The 12,198-nt window shown below is 41.3% G+C and overlaps 1 protein-coding gene across 2 annotated transcripts in view; it reads left to right on the top strand.

Moving 5' to 3' along the window:
* Window positions 1–12,198, top strand: part of BRCA1 (BRCA1 DNA repair associated) — a 54,963-nt gene that overhangs the window by 18,256 nt on the left and 24,509 nt on the right. The window contains exons 10-11 of one of the 2 annotated variants that reach the window (XM_081933709.1): window positions 4,355–6,946; window positions 10,559–10,647. In XM_081933709.1, the coding sequence (XP_081789835.1) occupies window positions 4,355–6,946; window positions 10,559–10,647 (2,681 nt within the window). The remainder of the gene's footprint in view (window positions 1–4,354; window positions 6,947–10,558; window positions 10,648–12,198) is intronic. The other variant, XM_081933710.1, reaches the window with a different exon arrangement.

The following is a 12,198-nucleotide window of genomic DNA, read 5'->3' as shown; positions in this document are numbered from 1 at the left end:
CTCCCACATGCTCCTCTCAGAAACCAGGCCGGCTTGGGGAAACACACAGGAAGGGTGTATTGGTCTACCCGTCGTCAGTATCACCTCTCTGCCAGCTCATCCTCACCTGCCGGCCTGTGCCCCTCGGCCTTAGCTATGCGAGCAGCAGAGAGCAGAAGTATGTAGAAGTGCGGCTAGATTCTGCAAGTAGTGGCTGGGTGGGATGGGATGGGCTACTCAGAATTTTTACTACTGGTTCACCCGAACCGGCTAGGACCGGCTGAATCTCACCACTGACCATGGCAGAGAATAATACCGTGTTTTCCCGGAAATAAGACAGGGTCTTATTTTCTTTTGACCCCCTAAATAAGGGCTTGGCCTTATTTTCGGGGAGGTCTTATTATTTTTCAGGTGCAAGAGGCAGCAAGCCCACCGGCCTCACCCTCTCCGTCCCACCACCTGGTTGCCCGCAGTCACAATGACCCAAATTCTCCTTGTTACCTGCCCTTCGCCTGCCCTGCTTGCTGGCCTTGCTGCTGGCTGGCTGCCGAAAGCTGACTGTGCTGCTCTGGCCTCACTGGAGCTCTTCACCCTCCTGGCAGAATTGCTTCTCTATGAGGCCTCTCGGGAGATAGTGTGCAAACAAAATAAAGCGTTGTGAGTCCGGCGGTCCTTTCCGTTTGTTTCCCATTCTTCTCTCACCCCTTCTCCCTCCCTGGGAACTGTGCAGGGAAGTCTGCCAGAGCCCAGAATTTTATGGCAGAAAAGAGAGGGGAGGGGGATTTCAAAAGCCCTATAGAAAAAGAGCAAAGCTCTTCTATTCGCCATCCGAAGCTGGTACCGAGGCCAACCCTGTAGGATGCGATGTGCTCCTTCATGCAAAACCTCACAGTGGAAGGACAGAAGGGAGAGAGAGAGAGAGTGAAAGATCAAACCTCTGTGTGTGAGAGAGCCAGAAAGAGCACACTGCCAGCAGCCCTGGTCTTGTCCTGCTCAAAGTCTGTGTGACTATGGTAAAAAAAACCCAAAAAACAGAAAATGCCTTCAAACTTCTCGCAAAAAAAAAAAAATCTTGCAAAGTTGTAAGTAGTCCCACAAACTACTTTTCTTGCCCTGCACGTGGCAGTGGAGAATGGAGCAGGAAAGCAAGTTACTGGAAGGATGTGGCTGTCTTGGGAGGGTTTAGGGATCTCTCTCTCTGTGTGTCTGTCTGTCTGTCTGTCTGTCTGTCTCTCTCTCTCTCTCCCTCTCCCTCTCCCTCTCTCCCCCTTTCCCTCCCCCCCCTCTCTCCACACACATACACACACTGTCCTTTCCTTGGGAGCTCTGCATAGATGCAAGGATTGCAAAACTGAAGGCTTCGATTAGTGTATTTGGGGTATGTGCGTCTGCGCTGAGATCCCAAGAAAAGAATGATGGCCAGGAAAGAGGGGGGCATTTTTCCTCTTATCCTGTACTGAGTCTGTGCTGAGCTTCAGAACAGGGTGAGAGGAAGGAAAATCCCCCCTCTTCATTTTCAAGCCGTTTGCAAAAACGCCCCATTCTGACCCTTCAGCATATTACAGGATTGCAGCATTGAAGGCTCAGAACGGGGTGTTTTTGCAAACGGCTTGAAAATGGGGAGTGGGGATTTTGTCTCTTATGTTCTCATTCTGTGCTGACCTTCAGAACAGGGTGAGAGGCAGGAATATCCCCTCCACATTTTCAAGCCGTTTGCAAAAACGCCCTATTTCAAGCCTTCAATGTGAATATGCAGGTGAAAAGCGACCTCCTGTAGGCATGGAAATCTATACATCTGGGACATTGGAAGAAGCCCTGGGAGGAGACGCTGGTGCCGAAGTGCAGGAAATATCTCTCCCCCCCGCCTGCAGATCATCCTTTCAAAGATGAGTTTCACCAGGACGAGGAGATGACTGAAGGTGGCGTTTGTGTTGCCTTCATCCTGGTGAAACTCCTCTTTGAAAGGACAATCTGCAGGTGGGGGGAAGATTTCCTGCACTTTGGCAGCCGCATCTCCTCGCAGGGCTTCTTCCGATGTCCCAAGAGTATGGATTTCCATGCCTTATTTTCCTGTTCCGTGGATGGAATTGCAAGCTGTGACTGTCACCATTAGGCAAGGAGGGCATGAGGCATTTGGGTTGTGTTGCTTGGCCTCCGGCTTCTTTTGCAGCCACAATTGGCTGCAAAAGCGACTGCACTTGCTGGAGGCAGAAGCCTGAGCGGCACCCGCGAATCAGCTGTTTCATGAATGGAGTGGCTCAGCTGATCCGATTAAGGGGCCGAGAAGCCCTCAGGTGACCGGGGAAGGGAAGGGCTGCCTCCTGTTCTGGCTACACCCACCCCTTCACTAGGGCCTATTTTTGGGGGAGGGCTTATATTTTTGCCCACCCCAAAAATCTGGTATGGCCTTATTTTCAGGACATGTCATATTTTCGGGGAAACTTGGTAATATTGGATTTAATGATCACAAATCTGCCTTTAAGTTAGAGTCATCCTTTCAGTCACAGTAATTTGTCATTCTTAATCCTTGCATCCATTGTTTGCTTCTTAATTGTTTGTCCAGTGTTAATTTCTGCTCATCATGGTGAGATGTTTCCTTTTTGGCTTTTAGACAGATGGCCAATTTGTTTATTCTAGGCTTCCAGGAATTCCCTAGCAGATTTGGGGTTGGCTTGCTTTAGGACCATGATGGTGAACCTATGACATGCGTGCCACAGATGGCATGTGGAGCCCTCTCTGCAGGCATGCGAGGCATTGCCCAGCATGCATGTCTCCCGCCAGCCAACTGATTTTGGGGTTTACCCTGCAGGCAGGAGATGCAGGCACATACCTTTCTCCTCACTTTCTGCAGCCCGTGCCTTTCCAGATCTCCAGAGATTCCCCCCCCCCCGCCCTGTTTTTATTTACGAGGCTTTTTTTCTTTTCTCAGTGCTGTTTTGAGAAGGGAGGCATTTTCACCTCAGTGCTGTTTTGAGAAGCCTCCCTTTCCCCCCTCTCAGCGGTGTTTTTCGATGGGAGGCTTCCCCCCCCCCCAGCACTGTTTTGAGAAGCCTCCCTTCTCAAAACAGGCCTGAGAAGGGGGAAATCCTCCCTTTGCAAAACAGTGCTGAGAGGGGGGGAAGGGGGGCTTTCCCCTCCTCTCAGCGCTGTTTTGGGATGGGAGGTTTTTCCCCCCTCCCCAGTGCTGTTTCGGGATGGGAGGCTTTCCCTCCCCCCAACTCTGTTTTGGGATGTGAGGCCAGAAGGGAGGGGATATGGTGTGCGCTTCCACGTGGTGGGGACAGGAGTCATGCGTGCATGCGCATTAGTTGTGGAGCACGGGGGATGTCACGTGGATGTGCAGGGGATGGGGCGCGTGGGAGGGCCATTGCATTATGCAAGTGCGTGCTTTCGGCACCCGAGGAAAAAAGGTTAGTCATCACTGCTATAGGATGCTCAGTTTCTCAGTTGAAACTATGGTTAAGTCTGTCCTTGTGTTGTGAAATTAATCATACTTTCTAAATGCTAGTTGGTGTCATATATTTTCTAACTGCCAGAATAGCTACTTTTTACACTGTATGGTGCATATTAGGGGTCCCCAAACCCTGGGTTGTGGCCCGTTCAGAACCAGGCTGCAGAAACTGCATTGGTGCAAGTGGTGGGTGCGTGTGTGCCCACCGCTTGCACAAATGGAGTTGCTCGCTTGCTGCTCATGCGGAACCATCCCCTCTTCCCTCCCGGTCCACAAAGCCAGAAAGGTTGGAGACTGCTGTTGTAGATGACTCAGGGCATCGTTGTAGTACACAGATTTAACCATATGAAACTGAATCCTAGACCGAGTAGAGACCAAAACTTCTAGAGAATTCCTAGAAGTTGGCATTTAGATAAATTGGCCATCAATAGGCACATAGTGATAAACAATTTTTACTTTCCATTCAAAAGAGACAATCAAAAGCCAAAAAGGAAACAAAAAGACCAAAACAGTTTCTCACCAGCAAGCAAGCAATACCCATGTGAGCAAAGATTAATATTACACCGACTGCTTAGCACTTGATGATTTTATCTCCTTTGGTAATAAAGCATCTGCAAGAAAACAATCAAGTTCAGAGAGCATCAAAGGCTCTATAGATCAATCTTGAGCTACAGGTATTATCTTCTATTGGTATGAGTGGTGTTTTTGGAATGAGAAAGACCAAGTATTGTTTATCACACATAATAATGAATCAAGAAGCAGAAAAGGATGAGATGAATGTGAGTGATAAATGGATTGCATAAGCTGCCTCTAATTTGTTGACATATTATTATTATTATTATTATTATTATTATTATTATTATTATTATTATTATTATTATTATTATTATTATTATTATTATTATTATTATTATTATTATTTAGATATACGTGGAGCCTTAGAAGGGAGAAAACAAGGAAGCCAAGATGATACCCAAGCTGTCAACGAAAACTTAGAAATCTTTGAAGGAAATGTGACCGTCAAACAGCAACAAGATGTAACTTTTCTAGATTCCTGCATGGAACAACCTGGTTTTAGTTACTTACGGGATGATAGATCTTCCTCTTTCTGCAGGACGACACAAGTACAATTGGCTGGTGAAACCATGCATATGAGTACAAAGGAACAGATAGATAATGGCGAAAAAACTCTCATTGACCAATCTGATGGAAATTTATCAGTTGTATGTGGAAATAAGGAATGCCAATTACAGTCCCAGACGATGCCTGATGACTGTCTGAGTAAAAGTTCTGGGGAGAAAATGATACAGAAGATGAATGAAGCCAATGAGTGGGTTTCTAAAAGCAAGGAGACCCTTTCTTCTAATTCACTGGTGGATGGTTGCAGTGAAGAGATTCTTCAGGATCCAGATTCAGATTCCTCGGATTCTGAGATCTCTCAACCACTGAGAAAGGTAGCCACACAAAAGAGAATGCCGATATTCGATCTGAACGATTTCGTTAAAAGACAGGATGTGAAAGCAAGCAACAAGGAATTGGGTAGAAAGAGAGAGGACCCTGTTGTGGAAAATAGTGATCAAACCTTTGCTGAACAATCAGAAGCTGCTTTTTTAAAAACAGCCTGTGTTGAGGAAGCAGTGTCCATCTTGAAAGGAGATGGAGATAAACAAGCTCAGGGTGAATGCCATGTGTTACCAGAATTGAACCTAACAAAAAAGAAAAACAAAAGTAGTTATTTGAACAAGAGAAGAAAAGAATTAATCAAACCACTTGGTAAACTGCAGATGTTGAATAAAAGCCCTAGGCTATCTGAGGATACCAACGAAAAACTGGATATTAAGGAGCTGAGAAAAATGAATCAAGACCAGAAGCAAGTCAAATGGGACAGGGAAATTCAGTTATTCACAAAAGAACCCAGGAGACAAAGCTCACGCTTGCAGTTTCATCCTGGAAAGGCAGAACAAGAAGTTTCTAAGGATAAACAGGTCATGATGAATCAATCTGAGAAATATGCAATTTGTTCTGAAATAATACAATGTGATAAGATTTGCACAGATAATTGCAAGTCCCCTGAAACCAACAATAAAGCTAAAGTGAGTTGTGAATTGAATCTGGAAACTGAAGAGAGTGAACTAGATTCAGGCTTCATGCAGAATATATTTGGCTGCTGCAAACGCCAGTCATTCTTGTTATGTCCAAGTCAAGTAAAGGAATTGGCTGTGGATATTAAAGATTTGCAAGGGCTAAGCCCTGACAAAAGGGATAAAGATGGAACACATGAAGAGAAATGTGATGTTTCTTGTCACATGAATAAAAGTACCTCTATCCAAACACCAACATTTTCTACATCCAGTTTTTCTGAACATAAAAATGAATACTCTCAGTTTGCCTTGAAAGTTCCATTTCCTGATTGTCCATCAATATCTCTACAATCAGTTACCAGAAATGAAGAAGATGGATGTCAACCAGAAAGTGAAAAGACAAGGGATGAACAGAGACAATCTCCAGGGTTAGAGAATAAAACTGAAAATCCAGATGATTGCATTAGAAGTTTGAATGTCTGGAAAAATAGCAATTCGCACGACACAAGTTTCAGCCAAATTAATAGGAGTAGTTCTGGTTCAGTCCACTTCCAAGAAGCAAAATCCAAAGATATTGAAAACAAAGAAACCGAACTGAATTCTCAGATAGAATTAATGCAGCAACATTATTTAAATTATGTGCCATTGTTACTCGAATTCATCAATGCTGGGAAAAAGAACCCCATGGAAGAAAAGCAACTAAACAGTCACACAGAAAAAGCTGTTGATGTTTCTAGCACCGGTGGGATTAAGAGTGCGATTCCCCAACTGAATTTAGAATGTTCTGCGAAAGAGCATCAGCCTTTTGAACTGCTGTCAGAGACACCAGACAACTTTCTGGACTCACCTACCAAAAGTAAAAAGGAATCACCAAATCTTTGGGAAACGAATGACATCTTTGCCATGTCTGCTAAAATAGACAAGCAAATTACTAATGGAACAGATCTGGGTAGCAAAAACAAATGCAGTCCCACGTTGAAGAGTCAGGACTTTGTTTTGACTTACCAGAAATTGCTACAGAAGCTGCCATCCTCAGAAGATGATTCCAGTGCAGATGAAAAGCTTCCTTGTTCTCAGGAACTAATAAATATGCAAAGCACACAATCACCCACAGTAAAAGAGAAGGAGATACCAGTAGAGGTGCTAGCATCAAAGAGCAGTAGCAGAAGTTGTTTCAAACACAAAAAAGAGGATGTCTGCCAAAGCCAGGAATCAGAATTTTCTTTGAATTTATTTTCTTCTCAGTCAAATGTATCTGTGGTCTCTGGCAAAGCTTGTAATTCAAAGGATTTAATCCTATTCTCTAATTCCAAAGAGAAATTGCCCAGTCTCAGTGGGAATAACAAAGACATTTCACTTAGTGATAAAGTCTCTATAGATGCTGAGCAACTAAAATGTGGACAAGAAGAATATGCACATTCAGAATCCAATTTAGGTACAAAATTTTCATTGCAAGTATTGCCTAGAATTACTTTATCTTTAAATACCCTTCTGCAATTTTGAATATACCTTTCTAGCTCCAATGAGCTACTCATCTTGATGCTTTTTTATAAATTAATCCAAGGATTCTCAAACTTTACTAACTATGAGTTCCTTACAAGTAACACATTAATTTCTTTTGCCCACCAAATAAAATCAAGTAAGGTTGGAGCAAGTCATAAATTACTTTTATTTTGTTATTTGTATTGCCGTATTGTTCGGTGTATAAGATGCACTCCCCCCCTCCAAGTGGATGGAAATGTCTATGCATCTTATAGAGCAAATTGCCGAAGCCCTGCCCACTCACTAGCCCTCACCCACTGGCTTCTGTCTCTCAGCAATTTGCATTCTTGCAGCAAACAGCCTATTCAACTTCAGCATAGCCTGATTTAGTGCAAACAGCTAATTGATGGTTGGATCTCCATGCCTCTGCACATCACATTTTCGGCCCATTTCTTGCCACTTGGAACAAGCCAAAAATGGGGCATGTGGAGGCCAAAAATGGGTGCAGGGAGGTGTTGATAGCAGTAGGGATAGGAGGCAATGATGATCCCCACATCCTGGAACCGCTGGTAGGTGATATCCATGGTGGGTTTCCAAATTTTTTGCGACCAGTTCACTCGCGCTCTTTCACGTCCGCGACTGGGTATGTGGGTGGAGCCTCCTGCTGCCCCTATAACCAATTCGCTGATCCAGGCCGAACCGGGACCAACCCACCTCTGCGCAGTATTCCAGAAGCCAGATCCAACCACCAATCAGCTGCTCGTGCTAAATCAGGCTGTGCTGAAGCTGACCAGGCTGTTCATTGCAAGGAGGCAAATTGCTGGGAGGCAGAGACAGATTTTTTTTCTTGTTTTCCTCCCCAAACCTAGGTGCGTCTTACAGTTCAGAACATCTTATACTCTGAAAAATATGGTAATTACATTTTATTTACATACAAAATGATGGTACTGTAAAATTTAAAAATCAAGTTTAACCATCCATTTTTTTTAATTGGAAGAATTAACTTTTATTTTTGCATTATTATTGAAATCTGGGTTTCATTTTTGAGACAATTCTCATTTCTTATTCATATTAATTTTTAATCAGCATTTGCTCTGTCAATAGCACTTAATCAGAATTTGCTCTATCAATAATTGTTAAATATTGTCTCAGAAATAGGATGTTGTAAATATAATTATTCATTTTGCACATAACAATAGCTGACGCATCAGTTGAAATGCCTAAAAAGTGTCAAATTGTTCAAAGAACATGTAATTCATAATTTTTATTATAATTTTAATCAATTTCTAATTTTAATCAATGTTTATTTTGCTTATCTCCCAAAGTAATTGGTAACTAGACTTTTTTTCCTCTATTGTGGTTTGTCATGCAATCATCCTGATGTTCAGACTGTGTTTGGCATTCTTTATTCATCTATTGAATTCTTCCAGTGGCCAGGGATAGACAGATATGGATGTTAAAGGACTGTGATGGCAAACCTATGGCACATATGCCACAGCTGGCATGTGGAGCCATTTGTTAGGGCACATGAGGCATTGCCCTTTCAGCTACAGAGTACATGCGTGTGCATGCAATTAGTTCCTCGTTCTCTTTCTTCACTTAGCCAGTTTTTAATCATTGACTAAAAACTGGCTAAAAAGTATTGTCTAAGAGCAGGAAAATTGAAGAAAGACAAAGGGACTAATTTTGACTGCTTTAATCATATTTATTGTTATTGTTGTTGTTAATCTTCAATTTGATTCACAGTCTGGGACTGGTAAAATCTTAACAATTCAAGTCCTAACCAAGGACCTAAGAACAGTTAAGGTAACATCTGAGTATATAGGCAGTTCCAAGTAAGGCAATCTTTTGCAAAGTCAGGATATTCAGATCTGATAAGTTCAAATTTTCCATCTATCTAGTGGTGGGATTCAGCCAGGTTGCACTGGTTTTGGAGAACCATTATAGCTATTTTTTTGAGCAGTTCAGTGACCCGGTTGTTGGAAGAAACAGCCTTTTGTTTTTCCCTCTTTGCATAGTTAATCCTATCAAGAAGGCAGGAAGGAGACATTCTGATATATGTCTTTGTGTTTGTTTCTAGCCTAATCCTTATCTTTATTGTCCTGCTGAGGTATTTTCAGAAACTGCCTCTGCTGTTAAGCCTTGTTACATTGTAACAGCTAATGGTTCTTAGCAGTACGCATAGTTTCTATAGCCTGATCGTCTCCAGATATATTATGTTGATATAAAATATGAAACATTTCAGATATAATGGAATTATTATTAGAAGATAATGGAATTCAGAATAAGGTTCTTGCTTCACTTATTTCACTCCTGGGCTACTAAGTAGGTAGACAAACAATCTATGTTTCTGCTCCATGTCAACCAGCTGGCAGTAAAATGTTAATGACTATTTTTTTAAAAAAAGTTAGAACTATCTCAAGTCAGTTTGGAATTTGGATGGCAGGCAGCATTCAGCTCGGATTGCAATATCTCTTCACATTCTATGTATCTATGTCAAGTTCACAGACAAGTCTAGCATTCTCCCCACCTCCAAAATCCAGCCTGTGTGTTTTACAACTATTGAAAAAGGCTGCAGCTGTATTGTTGGTTGAATAATAAAGAAGCATTGCAATACAGCTTTTTTAAGAAAGAGAAAACCATTATTGCCTCAAGCTTTAAATTCCAGAAGAACTTCCATTTCAATGTACTCTAAAGCTCAGTATCAACAGGATGCAAAAGTATACAAATACCACAGCTTAGCAAATGAATTACAACCATTATTTATTTATTTAATAAATTTATATGCTTTCCAGCTCTCAGCAATTCTGCTTTGATTTATCCTAGCAAAGCATTTATTCAATAATTTTGCCAGACATAAAGTTAAGACCAGTTATCTCCATATTTATTCTCTTTCTCTGCAAAAGAGTAAGCAGAACACACTATAATAACTTTTGAATTCTGATTTATATGTTTAGTGTTCTACTATGCTCCAGCATTCCAACCTCCCTATTAAATCATTCTATCAAAGTACAACTCAGTAGCAGCCCAATAAGATCATGACCCGCCCATAGGTTTGAATTTTTTTAAAAAACAACAGCAGTCCATTCCTGTTTACATACTAAGCTACAGATACATCAAGTGACTCAACATAATGTGTGAGTCAAACCATGTTAAATATAGGACAAAATGGCTATCTGGGTTTCTGCTGTATCGTATTTCTAAATCAGACTTGAAATCAAACCCTCATAGGTTGAGATCACTCATAACCAAATGTAATAGCTTAGAGAAACATTTGTACTTTGGGGTTCTGCTCAATTTCCTTCTCATATATTTTATTTTATTTTTCATTACTTGCCTAACATCAAGTAACTTCAATACCCAAATAACTGCCTGTCATATAGGATATTTTATTGCTTGTATATCTATATGATCTAAATTCAGATGCTGAAAAAAATGTATAGAGTTCTGTAGTTTCTTAACTTCCTCATGTTATTCTTTAAAGAGCTTCCCACCCCCCACCCCCCAACTCTTCCCAGGAATTGTTTGCTCTCTCTTACTCTGTAAAACATTTTTTTCCTGTAAGGTGAAGAAGTGATGCCCTATGACAGTGAAGCAACCCCTCTGGAAGATTCATTAGGTCAGTTCTCCCAGAGTGAAATTCTTACCACACAGGTATGAGATTGCATGTTTCCAAACATAAAAGTGATGACTTAATTTATGTGAATGGTAACATAAGATTAGGTAGAAGCTACATTATAAGGAAGAGTTTGCAACGAATGTGACTAATTTGAGGAGGATTGGCTAAAATTGTGAAAGATTTGAAAATTCATTTAGGTGCTAATACAAAAGGCTGGATGTGTTTAGTCTGTTTAGAGTTGATTAAAAGAGTGCATAAATTGAAAACCCGATATTGCATTAATATTGCATGTACCATCTAATTCAATAGAGTTACTGCTCTGGGATAGAAGCTGATTTTCAGCCTATTTGTCCTTGTTTTTATTATCCTGTACCGTCTGCCAGATGGCAATAGTTTAAAAAAAGGGTGCCCAGGATGAGATGGATCTTTAAGAATGTTTTGAACTTTCTTAAGGCAGCGGGAGCTATAAAGCTCTTCCAAAGAGGGGAGACGGCAACCAATGATCCTTTGGGCAATGACATTAACCCTCTGGAGCACTGTCCTATCTGTCACTGTGCAATTGGCTAACCATACACAGGTGCAGTAAGTTAAAATATTCTCTATAGTGCAGAGGTAGAAGGTCACCAGCAGTTTTTTCATTCTGTTGTTGTTTTCTGAGAAGTCTCAGGTAATATAATCTCTGCTGGACCCCTTTGACCAGTGCTGCAATGTGAGTGCCCCAGATCAGGTCCTCTTTTATGATAACACCCAAAAACGTAAAACTGGCCACTTGCTCCACTTGGGCTCCATTGATAAGCAAGGGCTGGATGTCTGGTCTGTTCCTCCTGGACTCCACTATAAGCTCCTTGGTTTTATTGGTGTTAAGGACCAAGTTATTGTCTCCACACTATGAAAGCAGTGTTGCCTGCAGGACACTGCAATTGTCGTAAATATGTGTCAGTTGCCAAGTGTGTGAATTTTGATTGTATGACCATGGGGAGACTGTAATGGTTGTTAGCATGAAAAATAGTCATTAGTCACCTTTTCCGGTTCTATTATAATTTCAGATGGTCACCAAATGAACTGTTATAAGTCAAGGACTACCTGTATTATTATTTTTTGGCTTGTATAATGAAAACTATCTTCCTTTTTTGGATTACAATTGTACTAAGATTTAAATAAATTGGATGTAGATAGAAAATTCTGGAAGTCTGTTTTGGAAATGAAAAAAATGATCAGATGAATAAAAAGGCCTCCTTTCTATATTAAAGATTATCCAGGGCTCAATAGACAAAGAACTTTCTGATGCTGAGAAGGATGCTAGAAAACTAAAACTTAAAATGGACAAGGAGAAAGAGTTTTGTGCAGTAGTTAAGGCAACAGGCTAGAAATGACAAGACTATGAGTTCTAATTCTGACGTAGGCATAAAGGAGGTGAAGTTAGACTAATCACTCTCTCTTAAGGCTAAGAAGAAGGCAGTGGCAAAGTACTTCCAAAATTTCACTAAGAAAACCTCAGACATTAGTCCAAGCAAATTCCAGGAATCAAATTGGTCTCAAAGAGACCCAAAAAGAAAGAAAAAGAAAATAGACAAGAGAAGATTGGA

This window comes from Natrix helvetica (genome assembly GCF_964273705.1).
Source record: "Natrix helvetica genome assembly, chromosome: Z".
Classification (NCBI taxonomy): domain Eukaryota; kingdom Metazoa; phylum Chordata; class Lepidosauria; order Squamata; family Natricidae; genus Natrix; species Natrix helvetica.
This window is presented reverse-complemented; position numbering and strand designations above follow the sequence as displayed.